The following is a 16,272-nucleotide window of genomic DNA, read 5'->3' as shown; positions in this document are numbered from 1 at the left end:
AGCGTGTGCGACTGCTCCTCACCTTCTAAATCACAATAGGAGCCGTTTAAAGCTTACTTTGTATTATGGGATATGGTGGGTGTGTCCTTGTTTCCATCATGGTGCTTTTTGCTGGTTCAAGTTAGTTTTAGCAATGATCATAATGTGAAATTTCGAACTGGAATAAGCATGAATAGACGTGAAGAGACGTGAGCAGGACCGTTTGAAGATGTCTCCATGCTTCACGCTGCTCTGCCAGGATCAGGCCTTCCACACTGCAGAAGATGGTGAAACTTAAAAATAAATTCGAGGGCCCATCAACCTCGAACTGGAATGGATGGTTTTCTTCCACCACTGCGCCATCTAGTGTTCATAATCATGTTCACAATCAGTGTTCTTGTCATCCCAACTAGTGAAATGAAAAATGATCAATCATTCCATGACTCTCATCTCACTCACTTCCTGCCACTAGATGGAAGCAGAAGACCAGGGAAGAGCCTGAAGATACCGGAGAGCTGTAGCCCTCAGCACGTGGTGGAATCATATGATCAGTGATGGAATCTCCTTCTTCTCTGATGTCCAGGAGCGTTCACATTCGAACAAGTTTTTGAAGGACGCCCGTGTGTGGGAACTATTGAGTGATGCTCATCTACACCCTGTTAGATTGTGCTGTTCTGCTGCATGTTAAATGAATGATGGGAAGGATGATCGCTCAGGCGTCCCGCCAAGAAGTCACATCTCACGCACCGAAGCCCTGGAAACAATAATAATAATGATAACCCCTCGGCGTCATCACTCATTTGATCGGGACGAGCTCGGGGTGGGGACGAGGGTGGAGTGAGGAGGTGACGTGTCCACTCCCTCCACGCTGAGGAGCATCGGAAGCAGTCAAGCAGCGAGCCATCTGTTTACCTCTCTCTCTCTCTCTGTGTGTGTGTTCTGGGCCGGTTCTGTTTCTGGTCCAGGAAACAGTGATGCTTGCAGGCTGTTGCCATAGTAACAGTACAACTTCTCCATGCTGGTTTCCAGCAGTTGTGGAGCTCGGTAGCCCTGAACCGAGAACTGTGGATCCAGGAGACGAGGTGACTTCCTGTCCTGACCGATGGATGAAGGGACCAGGCCTCCCTCCCTTGTCTGTGTGTGTAGGAAGGGGACATCTGGAAACCTTCTAAAATATTCGGTCCCTTTTCGTTATAAACTTATAAAGTGAAGTGATTGTCACATGTGATACACAGCAGCACAGCACACGGTGCCCACAGTGAAATTTGTCCTCTGCATTTAACCCATCACCCTTGGTGAGCAGTGGGCAGCCATGACAGGCGCCCGGGGAGCAGTGTGTGGGGACGGTGCTTTGCTCAGTGGCACCTCAGTGGCACCTTGGCGGATCGGGATTCGAACCGGCAACCTTCTGATTACGGGGGCACTTCCTTAACCGCTAGGCCACCACTGCCCCCGATGATTGGAGATCTGAATATACCTCCCCCCACACACTGCTCTCTGGGCTCCTTTTATGGTTAAATAAAGAGGACGCATTTCGTTGAGGACACAGTGACAAAACAATCACTTTCACATTCTCACACACACTCAGGAGTGTTAAGTCCACCCGGTGTTAGCAGGTGACGTGTGGACAGGTCCCTCAGCAGCTGACTGGTCGGGTGACGGGGACGTCAGCACGACGCAACACCGCCGGCCAGCAGTGCGACAGTCACAGGCCACATGACACACACACACAGACTACTGCAGTGTCCTAAAAGGGGGTGTCACCTGAGCCCCCTCTATCTTTGTCCGCTTCTCTCGTCCTCCAGGTGGCGCTGCAGTCGATTTAGCGCATGGTGCGCTGCTCCACTGACCCGTCTCACACACACACACACTGGGATCTGACCACCAGCACAGAAAATAAATAACATAAAGGGTCTAACCATGCAGAACCATGACCAGAACGGTTCTAATAAAATGCAGCTAAAATGTTTTATTATTATTAGGTTAAATAATTGTATGTAAATGAGTATCTAGGTTGATTATTCTGATCAATGACTGTGAATTACCTCATCAAATGATCCAAATTTTATTGTCATGACTTTATGTTCTGACCAATCAAAACAAGGCACCTTTACTTTGCTTTACTTTACTTGGCAGACGCTTTTATCCAAAGAGACTTACAGGAGAACGACACCAGCGATTCTCATTCGGTTTCTATAGATTTTGAGTTTATTAAACTAAGATCCTGATAAGGCCCAACTTGTCAGGAATAGAACGTGATAGGGAGTTGTTAGGTGCTTTTTGTGAGTGTGTGTGCATGTGTGTGTGTTTAGTGTTAAGACTCGTCTGAAAAACGCTTCTTCAGCTGCTTGTTAAAGGCGGTGGTAGTCTCGACTAGTCGAATGAGCAGGACAAGTTGTCCCACCAGCCAGGGACAACAAAGGAGAACAGAGTCGATTGGGACCGGAGACCCCGTGAAGAGGGAATTTTCAGTCTCGTTCCGTTTGCGGATCTGAGAGGGCGTGCCGGAGTGTATCTGGCTGGGGCACCTGGGGGCATTCTGTTCTCTAATCGATGACCTGCTGGTTCTAGTTCTGGCCTGTGTGTCTGTGTTCCTGATTCCTCACTCATTACACTGATGGAAGTGTGTGGGCTCGTGGTGAAACCCGTTTAGGTTCCTTCCTGCCCGACCGGAACCTGTTTTTTCCACCGGACTGCTAAATCGTGGAACATTTTTAGATAAATCTGAACGGTAGCAGATACAGACTTCAGACGTTCTCACGTTCCTCACGTTCCTCTGAAACCTGGAGAACGTTTCAGTCATCTTCACAAGGCGATGGTTATAGAGACGTGTTCTATTTCCAGTCTGTTATGTGTGAAAAACATCAGCGGTTCTGTCTGGGTTGGGGTCACCATGTCTACGGGACCATGGAGGTTCCTCGTAGGAGAAGAGGTAGCGCTCCTGGGCCATGAATGCTCTGTTTCCCTGGGTTACTGTTACTGTGTCTGATCTGCCTTAGGTGCTCATTAGCTTGACCTTTGCTCCACGCGATGGTGAGACGTCGTCTCGTCCCTCAGAAGCAGGTTGTTGAGACAGAAATAGGAGCAGATGAAGCAAAACGCTGATAAATACTGCAGGAGACCACAACAGGCTGAGGCTCACCAGAACACTGACCTTTCATCCACAAAACAACACGGAACAGTCAGCATAGAAGGAGAACCCCAACCTGAAGATTCTTTAGGTTTTGGTTCTTCAAGACCTGTTTTTAAGAGCCTTTTAATGTCCATTTTGAAGGTTTCTTCAAATTGAGGTTCCAGATTGTTAAATGGGACAATGGATTCACTGCTTCTGACCAGCTTAATGAGATGGAAATCTTCAGATCTCAATCTCAGGAGCCCCAGGTTGGTCAATGTGTTACAGCTGGGCGGAGTCACGTTAGTGGAGAGGTCAAGGACGTTCCTCAGCGTGCTACCACCACCACCTACATCCTCCAGGCCAGTGATTACTTTCCGCTTCCAAAAATCCAAACTCTTTGTTCTTTCCGTGGCCTCGGCCGCAGTGCTTTGAAGACATCAGGGTTTTAGCGGAACTGCTCGACCTACTGCACATGACCGGGAAAGTGACGTGAAGGTCATTATGAAGCACAGCACACGGTGACATGGTGAAACGTGTCCTCTGCATTTAACCATCACCCTTGGTGAGCAGTGGGCACCATGACAGGCGCCCGGGGAGCAGCGTGTGGGGACGGGACCTTCATCAAGGGGACCTGTTTGGCACCTTGGCGGTTCGGGATTCGAACCCACAACCTTCTGATTACGGGTCCACATCCCTACCCACTAGACCCTGGTTCGGGGAAGCGTAGAGAAGTTGCTCTGAGGAGCACCCTACTCACCGACCTCTAATTCTCATAAATAGTTCATATGGCCCCGCCCTACCGCACGTATCTAATAACTGTGTGTCACCTGTGTCACCTTTTTTTGTAAATAAAGGTCACATTTTTACCGGGGCAGACGGGGCCCGGCGCCTGCGTTCAGGTAAATAATGCAGCTGCTTTAAAAAGTTAATGATCCCACGAAAAAAGCACTGACCCCAAACCCACACTTCACATTCTTCTCCTGCTGCTCCCCACCGGTTCTCCTTAGAACCGCCGCGTCCCTGTCCTCTCCGGAACAAAATCTTGTAGACCAGCTGGCTCCGTCCTGGAGTTCCAGACCTGCTGCATGGTTCTTTACGTGTGTGTGTGTTTTGTAAATAAATGTGTGAACCTGTTTGTGTTGCTTTAATACGCCCATGTGTCATAAAAACTGTCATGTCAGGACGGGACACACACACTGAAACTTTAGAGCTGTGTGTGTGTGTGTGTGTGTACACACCAGGGGGGGTCTGTTTCAGCCAATCGCTGCCAGTGTGTGACAGAGCCAGGACTGGTTTCCTTTTACAGTCTCTCAGCGATGCAGGCTATTTTAAAGAGACACACACACACACACACACACACACAGCTGTACCTGACAGTCTGCAGCGGAGAGAGCCGGCGGAGAACAACAGAACCATTGCTGACCCGGGGGGGGCGCCGCAGAACCAGGTCCTGGGTGTGATAGAATGACCCTTCAGACCCGACCTCGGGACTGAAGCAGAGAGGAACCCGGAACGTTCCGGCAGGACAGGCATGCCCTGCTGGGCCGGCGCAGACGCTGACCCACAATCCCTCAGTGACCCATGAAGCGCTTCAGCAGTCTGCGAGGGAGCAGGAAGCGCAAGGAGCAGGACGGGCGGACAGGACGCCGCCAGTCCGAGCCCCACGGCCTCCTGGGGAGCAGCAAGAAGGAAATGAAGTGCATCGCGGCGTCGGCGTCTCTCGGCCACCTGCACACAGGTACGGATCATTAACATAACCAAGCAGCCGCTCGGTGCGGGGACGAGACCCTCATCCTGTCCATGTGAAGGAAAGGGGCGTGGCCTTATTCAGCAGCATGCACTCAGCTGTACTTTCAGACGTGTCACTCTGTCATCGTGGATTATTTTGGCACAGCTGACTGAGGCCATAACTGTGGATAAAAGAACTCCACAGTAACTTTACATTTACGGCATTTACCAGACGCCCTTATCCAGAGTGTCTTACAGTCAGTAGTTACAGGGACAGTCCCCCCCTGGAGACACTCAGGGTTAAGTGTCTTGCTCAGGGACATGATGGTAGTAAGTGGGGTTTGAACCTGGGTCTTCTGGTTGATAGGCGAGTGTGTTACCCACTAGGCTACTACCACCCAGTAGTTACAGGGACAGTCCCCCCCCCTGGAGACACTCAGGGTTAAGTGTCCTGCTCAGGGACACAATGGTAGTAACTGGGGTTTGAACCTGGGTCTTCTGGTTCATAGGTTAGTGTGTTTCCCGCTAGGCTACTACCATCCAGTAGTTACAGGGACAGTCCCCTCCTGGAGACACTCTTGTTAAGTGTCTTGCTCAGGGACACGATGGTAGTAAGTGGGGTTTGAACCTGGGTCTTCTGGTTCATAGGTGAGTGTGTTACCCATTAGGCTACTACCACCCTACTTTACCTTCTGTAGTAAAATAAAGCATATATAAAGATTTATAAAAACTAAAGACACTTTTCATTTAAAAGTACCTTCAAAGTAAGCAGAATGGATTGAATGAGTTCTAGAGCAGGAGCAGAACCACACTGGGATCTATCAAGCCGCTGGGCTTTATGGGGTCTGAAGGTTTCTTCAATAAACAGGGCGCAGTAAATGGGTTGAACAGTAAATGGGTTGAACAGTAACTGGCGGAACGTCGCGGTTCTGATGCGAGGAACGTCACCGGTCTCCTGTACCGACGCGGGGTGGAGCCTCCACTTCACCAGAAGTCACACTCACATCTTCCTCTGCTCCGTTTCTGGGGCTTTTATGTCCAGCGCTGTCTCCCCTCCGTCAGATCTTCACTGTGGACGAGACCAGTTCCTGGAGGTCTGATGAGGATCTCTGGGGAGGGCCATCGGGTTTTCGGGACGTTGTTGTGGTGAAATTCTACACACCTACATACATAACTCCACACAACCTGACACAAAACCCGAGGCCCTCAGCCATTTCCCATCAGCCCCTGCGTCCCTCAATAGGCCCTTTCACCAGTGGCCTAAATATAGAAAGCAGCAGGAACGAGGCGACGAGGGCACGGAGCAACTCAGCACATTCGACCGCTTGTTTACACCATCGTTCAACACCGCGCAGGTAACCATGGCAACCAGACAGCGACCACGCCTCCTCAAATGAAGGAAGCTGCCCTAACCATCATCCCAAATATTATAATCACAACATCAGAACAGAGTATAGTTGTTCCTCCCCGTGTCTTATGCCAACTTCTAACCCACCTCCACAGATCTATATCCCACCACAAGTATTCTGAGACATAAATTATGAAGTGACTGAGAAAATCTGAAATACTGTGACATCATAAAGGTTTTTTGATGAATATATTTCGTCAAAACAGTAGAATAGAGCATTAATGTCACAGGACAGATGTTCTGAGGGGTCTTCACTTTTCTGATGATGGTGTTGGGGAAGAGGTTCTGAAATAAGGGAGAGATGGACGCGTCCCTCAATTGACTTTGTGCTCTTTAAGGGTCAGTGCAGCCAAGTGTAACTTTTTCAGAATGAACTTTATTAGAGACACCACCACCCCAATGGTCAGCAGTGTAAAGTGTCCCAACGCTGGTTTAACTGCTGAGGTATGCCCTGTAATCTCATAAAGGCCTTGATCAGTGATATATCAGGAGTTGAAGGAAGGTCAAGGATGTGCAGCCAAAAACTCATGAGCCCTTCTAACCTTGATCTCTATTTCTGTCCTCTTATCATGGCCGGGCTATTTCCATGCGTCTCATGATGACTGGAGTCCAGGACTGGAGCCGCTTTTGTGTAACTGAAGCCCCCCCGTTAACAGCAGGGGGGGTTAATGTGGGTCAGCAGGCAAACTGTGCTGAGGCGCGAGCAGGAATCAGCAAAGTGTGGGGTGACTTTAACTTTCCAGGCCTGTCACACAACTTTCTGTCTGTCTGTATCTGTGTGTATAAGAGCCTTTTATAAGGTTCTAAGAAGAAAAGCACAACAGAAGAACCTGGAGATGGTCTAGCTTTTAAGCCTAGATGGTCTACAGTCCATCAGGCCAGTGGTGACCTAGTGGTAAGGAAGTGGACCAGTAATCAGAAGGTTGCCGTTTCGAATCCCGAACTGCCAGGGTACCACTGAGGTGCCACTGAGCAAAGCACCGTCCCCACACACTGCTCCCCGGGCGCCTGTCATGGTGCCACTGCTCACCAAGGGTGATGGTTAAATGCAGAGGACACGTTTCACCATGTCATCATGTGCTGTGCTTGCTGTGCATCATAATGACTTCACTTTCCCATGTTCTCCACACTTTCTCTGCTTGTGCAGTAGATCCATTGTGACTCTAGGTGGCAGCAGTCCGTTGCTGTAAACCTGCATCTCTGGAGTGATGTGAAATCATCTGCCCAGTTTCGCTTCAGCTCATCTGACTGGTTTTCCGGTGTTAAAATACCTCATGCAGATACATCCACCCACCTACACCACAATCCCAAATAATGAACGTCGTTGACAGACCTGTCAGAGCCTTGGTTGATAAGGAACTAATTTTCCTGGTTACCCAGAGCATCGCATGAAGAGCTAGAGACAGGATGACATTATTATTCACTGACAGTGGAACCTCCAGAGAACCATTCCTAATGAGCTGCTTCCTCTTTATCTCTCCATCAGCAGATGAAATGATGTCTGGGTTTATCTGTGCTGCCTGAGGATTATTCTTTGTGCTCAGGGGTTAACTGATTTGGCCTGGGGTCAAGAAGCCCTGGCTAATTGCACATTAAAGAAAAACATTTTTAAATGGTGGAAGGTTATGAGGACTGAGGAATAAAAAAAAAAAAAAATGTTAGTATGTTAGTATGTTGGTTGGTATGTTAGTATTTTGGTTGGTGTGGTGGTTAGTATGGCTGTTAGTATGTTGGTTGATGTGGTGGTTGGTGTGGGGGTTGATGTGGTGGTTAATATGTCTGTTCGTATGGTGGTTGGTGTGGTGGTTAGTGTATCTGTTAGTATGTTGGTTGGTGTGGTGGTTCGTATGTTAGTATGTTGGTTGGTATGTTAGTCTTTTGGTTGGTATGGTGGTTAGTATGTCTGTTAGTATGTTGGCTGATGTGGCGGTTAGTATGTTTGCTAGTATGTTGGTTGGTGTGGTTGTTAGTATGTTGGTTGGTGTGGTTGTTAGTATGTTGGTTGGTGTGGTTGTTAGTATGTTGGTTGGTGTGGTGGTTCGTATGTTAGTATGTTGGTTGGTATGTTAGTATTTTGGTTGGTGTGGTGGTTAGTATGTCTGTTAGTATATTGGTTGATGTGGTGGTTGGTGTGGTGGTTGATGTGGTGGTTAATATGTCTGTTAGTATGTTGGTTGGTGTGGTGGTTAGTATGTATGTTAGTATGTTGGTTGGCATGTTAGTATTTTGGTTGGTGCGGTGGTTAGTATGTCTGTTAGTATGTTGGTTGGTGTGGTGGTTGATGTGGTGGTTAATATGTCTGTTTGTATGGTGGTTGGTATATTAGTATTTTGGTTGGTGTGGTGGTTAGTATATCTGTTAGTATGTTGGTTGGTGTGGTGGTTGATGTGGTGGTTAATATGTCTGTTTGTATGGTGGTTGGTATATTAGTATTTTGGTTGGTGTGGTGGTTAGTATATCTGTTAGAATGTTGGTTGGTGTGGTGGTTGATGTGGTGGTTAATATGTCTGTTTGTATGGTGGTTGGTGTGGTGGTTAGTATGTATGTTAGTATGTTGGTTGGCATGTTAGTATTTTGGTTGGTGTGGTGGTTAGTATATCTGTTAGTATGTTGGTTGGTGTGGTGGTTGATGTGGTGGTTAATATGTCTGTTTGTATGGTGGTTGGTGTGGTGGTTAGTATGTATGTTAGTATGTTGGTTGGCATGTTAGTATTTTGGTTGGTGTGGTGGTTCGTATGTCAGTATGTTGGTTGGTGTTAACAACATGGCTCACATTCACAGTTCCGCCTGGAAGGAGGTGAGTAGAGCATATATCAGTGTGAGAAGCGATTGATGGCTATTGTATTAAGCTCACCTCATTTACATTTACAGCATTTATCAGACGCCCTTATCCAGAGCGACTTGCATTCAGTAGTTACAGGGACAGTCCCCCCTGGAGCAACTTAGGGTTAAGTGTCTTGCTCAGGGACACAATGGTAGTAAGTGGGATTTGAACCTGGGTCTTCTGGTTCATAGGCAAGTGTGTTACCCACTAGGCTACTACCACCCTCCTGCTCACTCCTGGTCTGGTGCCGGTTTTTCAGTTGTTCTGCTGATGTGTTTAATACAGCAGGATGTGCTGAAGGTGATGAAAATGTGTGTGTGTGTTAGGTTCATGATGATTGAAGTGTAATGACCTCCATGGATTTACGACATGGAGGAGAATAACGGCTCCCTGAGGAGGAGGGAGAAGCTGATGACATCATTTCAGCATCTCCTCTGCTCAGCAGTTATTTCACTTGTTTACTCCAGGCTGTTGCCTGGGGCATTGAAAGGAAAATCCCAAACACACACACACACACACACACACACACACACACACACACACTCTTTCTGGAAGAGCTGGGCGTGTCCTGCAGTGTTAATGATTTATACGAGGGCTGCATAGTGTGGATTTGAACTCCTGCTGTGATGGAGGGGAGGTTGTTACCTACATCAGCTCATTATCATTCTGCTGAGGTCCCTGCTCCATCTCTAAATCACCGCAGTGGAGAACCCGATACGTCCCGTCTCCTCCTCTCCACACACACTTCTCGCAGCTGAAAGCGGAGCCGCCGCCCGATTTTATCGCTACGCCCCAGTCGGCTCTGGCTGGAAGATGATCGGAGATGTTTACAGTTTAAAGGGCAGGTTTCACCTTCAGTCCAGATATGGGCTGTTTTATCGTGGATGGGACCTGTGCGTCTCTTCATATCGTCCCTCTTAATCTCCTTCAGGCACATTCTTTGCCTGGGTGACTGGTAACCAACTGTTTATCCAACATGCAGCTACACACACACACACACACACACACACACACCACACAGTCTGTGTATTGTAGGTTACCCCTCTACCCTGGGGACAGTACACTAGGGGCATATTAGATGTAGTTTGTGGGCGTGGTCACTAATGTCACCATCACGAGTTCACCAATCAGAAGGCTCGAATTAAAGTGCTGATATTCTGCATGTTGGTGGTGTGGGGTAACCTCTGGTGGTCAAGTTAGCCCACTAAAACACACACACACACACACACACACAGAGAGAGAGACAGGGTGGCCGTCTCTAATAAAGTGGCCAGGTTGCGTGTGTTTCATCGTATTTTTCCACTCTCTCTCGCTCAGCCTCAAGCGTCACCTCTCCACCAACCACCCCACCGACACATGTGACCAAACCAGCGTTCCCCGGGAAGACGTCCCGCCGGCAGCCAGAACGCCAGGATGAGAGGACACGCCCCCTCTCCTCCCCTCCGGACACAGGGCAGCAGCTCAGCCCGCCTCCATGCTCCTCTTCCTCCTTTTCATCCTCCAAGCCGCCCCTCACTCCCTCGTCTGCACCCATCTCCACCTCACGACTGGTGAGTCCCACGTCCATCACCGTTTCCTGCAGCGTTTAACAGACAGGAACAGGAAGTGGCGCCGTCCCAGTCCATCAAGGGACATTATCTTGCTCAAGCCCTTCATGTAATGCTGGTAAAAGGATGAGATAATGGCCACCACCATCTGCACGCTGTTGTCCTCTCCTCCTGCCTGAGTCCAGCTGGGTGACCCGGGTGTCCCCGACCGTGGTGCCGCCGGTTGACATCTTGAGTTTATTGATGTAGCGCTGCAGCCCATCACTGTACGAGAACATTAGATCATAGTTACAGCTTTCAGCTTGATGCTGAAATATTAATAATCATCATCATGTTCTTCTCTGGAGCAGGTAGCAGCTTTTCCTCTCGTGAGGGTCTAAAAGCAGCGAAACCATTAGCACGTGGAGAAGACCTGAGCATGATGGAGTGTGTGAGTGTGTGGGGCTGGATTACACTGTGATGTACTCGGCCAGAAGACAGACCGTCATCTGTAGTGGCATGGACCTCAGATTTTTTCTAGGGATGTGCGGATCCATATCCATAATGTCCATTCCAAGTTGGCTCTTCTATTTCTGCACCACGTTCCAACTGAAAGTAGAAATACTGCTCCTCACACATCAACACGACACCACAACCCCCTCAGAAAATCTTCCACTTTCCAATCACATTCCGTATCGGATCGGCATCACTGATACCACCCTGAATTTTACTTGGAATCGGAGAGAAAAGGAAACCTGTGGAATCGCTCATTCCTAGTTTTTTCTTCCGAACCACAACGTGACCTGTACATGACCTTCCGTCACGTTCACCGGCTTTATAAAACCTCCATCATCTCCTACATGCTTTAAAGTTACCTTGATGGGTCTGGGTCATGGTAACAAGAGACACTGACCAATCACACGACAGCAGGAAGGGGAAAGTGACCAATCAAGGTGCATGTGTGTGTATGTGTGTGAGTTTTTGTGTGTGTGTGTGTGTTTGTGTTTGCCTGGGTTACAAGACTCCTGCTATGGGCGGGGATGTTAATGCACTTGTTTGTTTGCTCTTTGACTTTTACATTCCGCTGCCACGCCCTTCGACTGGGCACAGAAGAATTTGAATACACACTCACACTTTATTCCAGACACAGCTTCAGGCATGCAGTGTATGTTGGAGCTGGGTTTCTGTGTGTGTGTGTATGTGTGTGTTTGTTGGAGGTCTAGCAGGGTTTCTCTCTCTGTGTGTGTGTGTGTGTGTGTGTGTTCTTCTACACTAGTACATTTTACTGTGTTTGTTGGAACGTCAGCTGTGGATTAGTGACGTCATGGTCCGCACGTGCGCGCCGGTAACATCCTAATATGGTAAAAAAAACGAGAGGTGGGCGGAGCAAATGAAAGGAATTACACAGACAGACACAGAGAGACAGAGAGAGAGAGAGAGACGCGTTGATTCTGCCATGCATTATTACATAAAACCCTGAATCCTGCGGGCACTGTTTTAAAGAGGACGTGGGGGCGTGGCAAGGACACACCACGTGACCGGGGAAGACCCTGAGCCCACCCACCGCCCGCACCTGGAGATAAACAAACCCCACGTGGTCTCCTTTCCCGCACATTTACGCGACGGAGCCGTTCTGCGGAAAACCCGCGGACCTGGCAACACGTTTCCGAGGCGGGGCCGCGCCTGCCGGTGTGCGCATGCGCGTTCGCTGCGCGTCGTAACGCGTCCGTCCGTCCGTCCGTCCGTCCCTCCCCGCGACTGCAGCAAACCGGAGCGGGGGACTTACCGGCGACGCGGAGGCTGTCGCTGTCGCCGATCTCCACACTCACCGTGTCCCCGTGTCCCCGCAGGTCCCCGGCGTGGCTGAAGGCATGCTGGAGAAACTGGAGCTGGAAGATGAAGGTGAGTCTGCTGGTGGTCGGGGGTTCAGAGGTCAAGCCGAACCCTGCAGGTTCCTGTCCGTCGTGTGTGTGTGTGTGTGTGTTGCATGACGTCAGCATCTATGGTCCTGATGCGGGGTCCCCCTGCCGTCGTCATGGTCACCGGTCGTGTGTGTACCCTCTGCAGCAGATTAGAATATTCCGTTTTTCCACAACATTCCTCAAGTTATTAAAGTCTTAGTCTGAGCCGCAGGAGAAGTGCATGCTGGGTAAGAGCTTGCGGGGATGCTGTTCAGTTATGGATTATGTTACATCTAATAACCGGGTTCCGCTGGCGTTCCTCGTCTGAGGCATTCCCAGTCTGGTGTCTGGAATGGTTGTATATATGAGTTCCGGTTCTTGCCGCTTGCGGTAAATCCTTTTGTTTAGTGATTGTCAGAGTTCTTTAGAGCCCGGCGGTCACGACGGAACGTTCTTCCTCCGCCTGCCTTCCTAAAAAGGCCCGCGGCGGCCTCCGCAGGAACGTTCCGCAGACCCGGAGCTGGAGAACGTCCAGCCGTCCATTCGGCCACTGTGCTCCCGGGTAAGGAACCCTGCATGCAGAGGATCATGGGAGGTGCTACAGGGTCTGTCACTCGACGGGTCCCCCAGGCTGCTGCGAGAATCGCCATAGCAACCACAGCCAGGCGTGCGTGGTGGTAACGTAGTGGGTAAAACACTCGCCTATGAACCAGAAGACCCAGGTTCAAATCCCCCTTACTACCACCCTGAGCAGGACACTTGAGTGTCCCCAGGGGGACTGTCCCCGTCACTACTGACTGTAAGGCGCTCTGGATCAGGGCGTCTGGTAAATGCCAGAAAGTGCGAGGGTTTGGGGCCTGATGGGTAAAAACTTGTTCTCGGTTATGGCCTGATGGGTTTGCATGATTCATGCTCTGTGTGTGTGCGTGTGTGTGTTACAGCAGCAGTTGAAGAATCCGAGAGTGATATCTACATGCGGTTTATGAAATCCCACAAGTGCTACGACATCGTCCCCACCAGCTCCAAACTGGTGGTTTTCGACACCACGCTGCAGGTGACCGTCTCTCTCTCTCTCTCTCTCTCTCTCGCTTGCTCTCTCTCTCTTTCGCTCTCTCTCTCGCTCTCTCTCGCTCTCTCTCGCTCTCTCTCTCTCTCTGTCTCTCTCGCTCGCTCGCTCTCTCTTTCTCTCTGTCTCTCTCGCTCTCTCTTTCTCTCTGTCTCTCTCGCTCTCTCTCTCTTTCGCTCTCTCTCTCGCACTCTCTCACTCTCCCTCGCTCGCTCGCTCTCTCTCTCTCTCCCTCGCTCGCTCGCTCTCTCTTTCTCTCTCTCGCTCTCTCTCTCTCTCGGTGCGGTGTGAATATTTCATGACTCTTAAGATGAACTGTTTGCCGCTCGGAGGCCTGTGGCTGGACGGAGGTGCAGATTCGGTGTCCCGGACGACGGATCTCGGACCAGCAGGCTGGATGAATGGAACTCATGTGGGTTCTTCTTGAAGGGAACTATATTCATGTCGTGGAAAAGTCATGAATTTTTAAAGGCCCCGTTTCTGCCGTCAGTCCCATTAGCTGCGTCTCGCAGGCCGGCAGACGGTGTCTTTCTGTGTCTGAGTTGGCTTGCTGCTCCCTGAAGGTCCACCTGGATTAAAGGTCCCCTATTAGGAAAATGTGACTTTGTGAGATGATTGAACATTAATACGAGTTCCTCCAGCCTGTCTATGGTCCTGGAGGGGCTAGAAATGGTGGTCGGTGTAAAGAGTGTTTTGGTCGTGCTGGCAGCTCAGACGGTCGGATCTGGAATTTGTCCCCTCATGACGCCATAAGGGGAAAGGTTACCTCCCGTTTCGCATGCTTGTCCACCAGCTGTCATGGCTTCCAGACGTGTGAAGCACTGCAGTCGCTCGGTTATTGGATGTAAAAATGAGCACAAATGTATTTTATTTGTTCCTGAAGAACCAGCGGGTTCATTTTATAAAAAACATCGACATAACTTCCTGTCTTCACCAAACTTTGTGGTTGGTGGACAGTGTTGATGACATCATTTCAACTTCTATTGGCCGCTCTCCTCCTGGTCCCGCCTCTCTCCTCCTCATTAGCATTTAAAGCTCCAGACCGGGAAATCTCATTGTGAAAAGAGACTTCAGATACAGTATTAGGGGACACTGAGGCCGAGATAAATGTCAGGGGACCTTTAAATGATGCCTGTGGAGATGCCGCAGATCTTGGTTCTAGAGCAGCTCGGTTCTGGTTCTCCTTTGCTGCTGTAACGGAGAAACAAATAAAGTAGAACTGAAAATACCAGTTGGCATCTTGTCCCACACATGGGACGGTGTTGACACCAAAGCGGCACAGTCCCATTGGAGGACTTGGAGAGTGTGCGTGTGACAGACTGGGATGAAGGTACCACCACCTCCACCCATGTCCTCCACGCCTGTGCAGCAACTGCTGACTCGCCTTTGGGACGCGTCCCAGCTGGACGTACAGTCGCATCTAATACCACTGGGGACCGCACGTCCAGCTGGGACGCGTCCCAAATGTGCGTCAGCAGTAAAACACGTTCGCGGTGCCAACTTGGCAGACAAAGTTACTAAATTTGACCACCTGATAGACGTTCTTGGCAGGAGACAAGAGGAAACCATTAAAAAGGACCTTCTTGACTTTAATCCATGCAGAAGTGACAACACAACATGCAAATCCCAAGTGGTTTGAACGTGCTCCACCTCCACTGCCAACCTGACTCCATCTTCTGGTGTAGGACAGGTCCCAGTAGGAGCATCTCCAGTCCCACCTTGTAGAGGACCGAGCTTCTCACCATCTTAATTTGAGAACCTGGTCCTCATATTGATCTACATTTACAGTATCTGGCCGCCACTCTTACCAGGAGCTTTAAACGTCCATCTTGTTTGGTTCACGAGGACCTGATCTGTAGATACCAACCCGAGCGTTTTTTAAATATGGAAAATGTACGGAAGAGCTGTTTTACTCCAAATATTAGTTTTTTATCCAGCATTTGAGGATTTTTAGTGGCTCAGCTGTTGGAACATCTAGTGCAAGTTCATTCCACCAAGACAGAGAAGAGTCTAGATGAATGGTACCAGTGGAGCAATGCTGGAGGATTGGACAGATGGAGGTGAGATGAGGGATCTGAGGCAGGACAACTTGTTCTGTTGATAAAAGAAGTCAGGAATTTACAAGCACAGACATCTGCATTTCTATCACGTCCTCCATAATTCCCAGATCTTCACAATCAGAGAATATTGGCAGGAAGGTGGAGAACCTCTCAGATGTACACCATAAAGTTGGTTCTCCACATGTACCTTCAGGAACCTGTTGTTAAAAAAGTGGAGGCCTTCAATCAGAAGAAGAACGTTCCACAGTCTCTACTCGTCCCTGGTTTCAACCCTTGTTCTCCTTTGCAGGTGAAGAAGGCGTTTTTTGCTCTTGTTGCCAATGGCGTCCGCGCCGCACCCCTTTGGGAGACGAAGAAGCAGAGCTTTGTGGGTAAGTGTAGTAACCCTGTGAGTAACCATGGCAACCCTTTGTTCCAGCTGAATCACCGTGGTTCTGAGGACGGTGGTGCCAGACTTGAAGAGAGACGTTCCGTGGCCCGTTTCTCTGTGTGTGTGCGAGTGTGTGCGTGTATCTGGGTGTTTGTGTGGGCCTGTGTGTGTTTTTTTGCGCGTGTTTCTCTGTGTGTGTGTGTGTGTGTGTGTGTTGGAAGGTTAATCTGTGCCGCGGGGAAAGACTGTGGTCTGTTAGTGAGGACCCGAGGTGGGACGTCCTGCTGGGGACCAG

At 49.6% G+C, this 16,272-nt stretch overlaps 1 protein-coding gene across 5 annotated transcripts in view; it reads left to right on the top strand.

The window, feature by feature from the left end:
• LOC114774398 (5'-AMP-activated protein kinase subunit gamma-1-like) overlaps nucleotides 1-16,272 on the top strand; it is a 29,866-nt gene that overhangs the window by 6,676 nt on the left and 6,918 nt on the right. For 2 of the 5 annotated variants that reach the window (XR_003744811.1, XM_028966306.1), the window contains exons 4-7: nucleotides 10,372-10,604; nucleotides 12,431-12,482; nucleotides 13,423-13,535; nucleotides 15,897-15,978. Coding sequence is in view for 4 of the 5 variants with exons in the window: in XM_028966306.1 (XP_028822139.1) it covers nucleotides 10,372-10,604; nucleotides 12,431-12,482; nucleotides 13,423-13,535; nucleotides 15,897-15,978 (480 nt within the window). In the remaining variant the exon portion in view is untranslated. Of the gene's footprint in view, nucleotides 1-4,395; nucleotides 4,833-10,371; nucleotides 10,605-12,430; nucleotides 12,483-13,422; nucleotides 13,536-15,896; nucleotides 15,979-16,272 lie in introns of those variants that run through there. The other 3 variants (XM_028966309.1, XM_028966308.1, XM_028966307.1) reach the window with 3 other exon arrangements.

The sequence above is a fragment of the Denticeps clupeoides genome, unplaced genomic scaffold, assembly GCF_900700375.1.
Source record: "Denticeps clupeoides unplaced genomic scaffold, fDenClu1.1, whole genome shotgun sequence".
NCBI lineage: Eukaryota > Metazoa > Chordata > Actinopteri > Clupeiformes > Denticipitidae > Denticeps > Denticeps clupeoides.
Note: the sequence above shows the minus strand (reverse complement) of the source record. Positions and strands in the feature narration are given on the sequence as shown.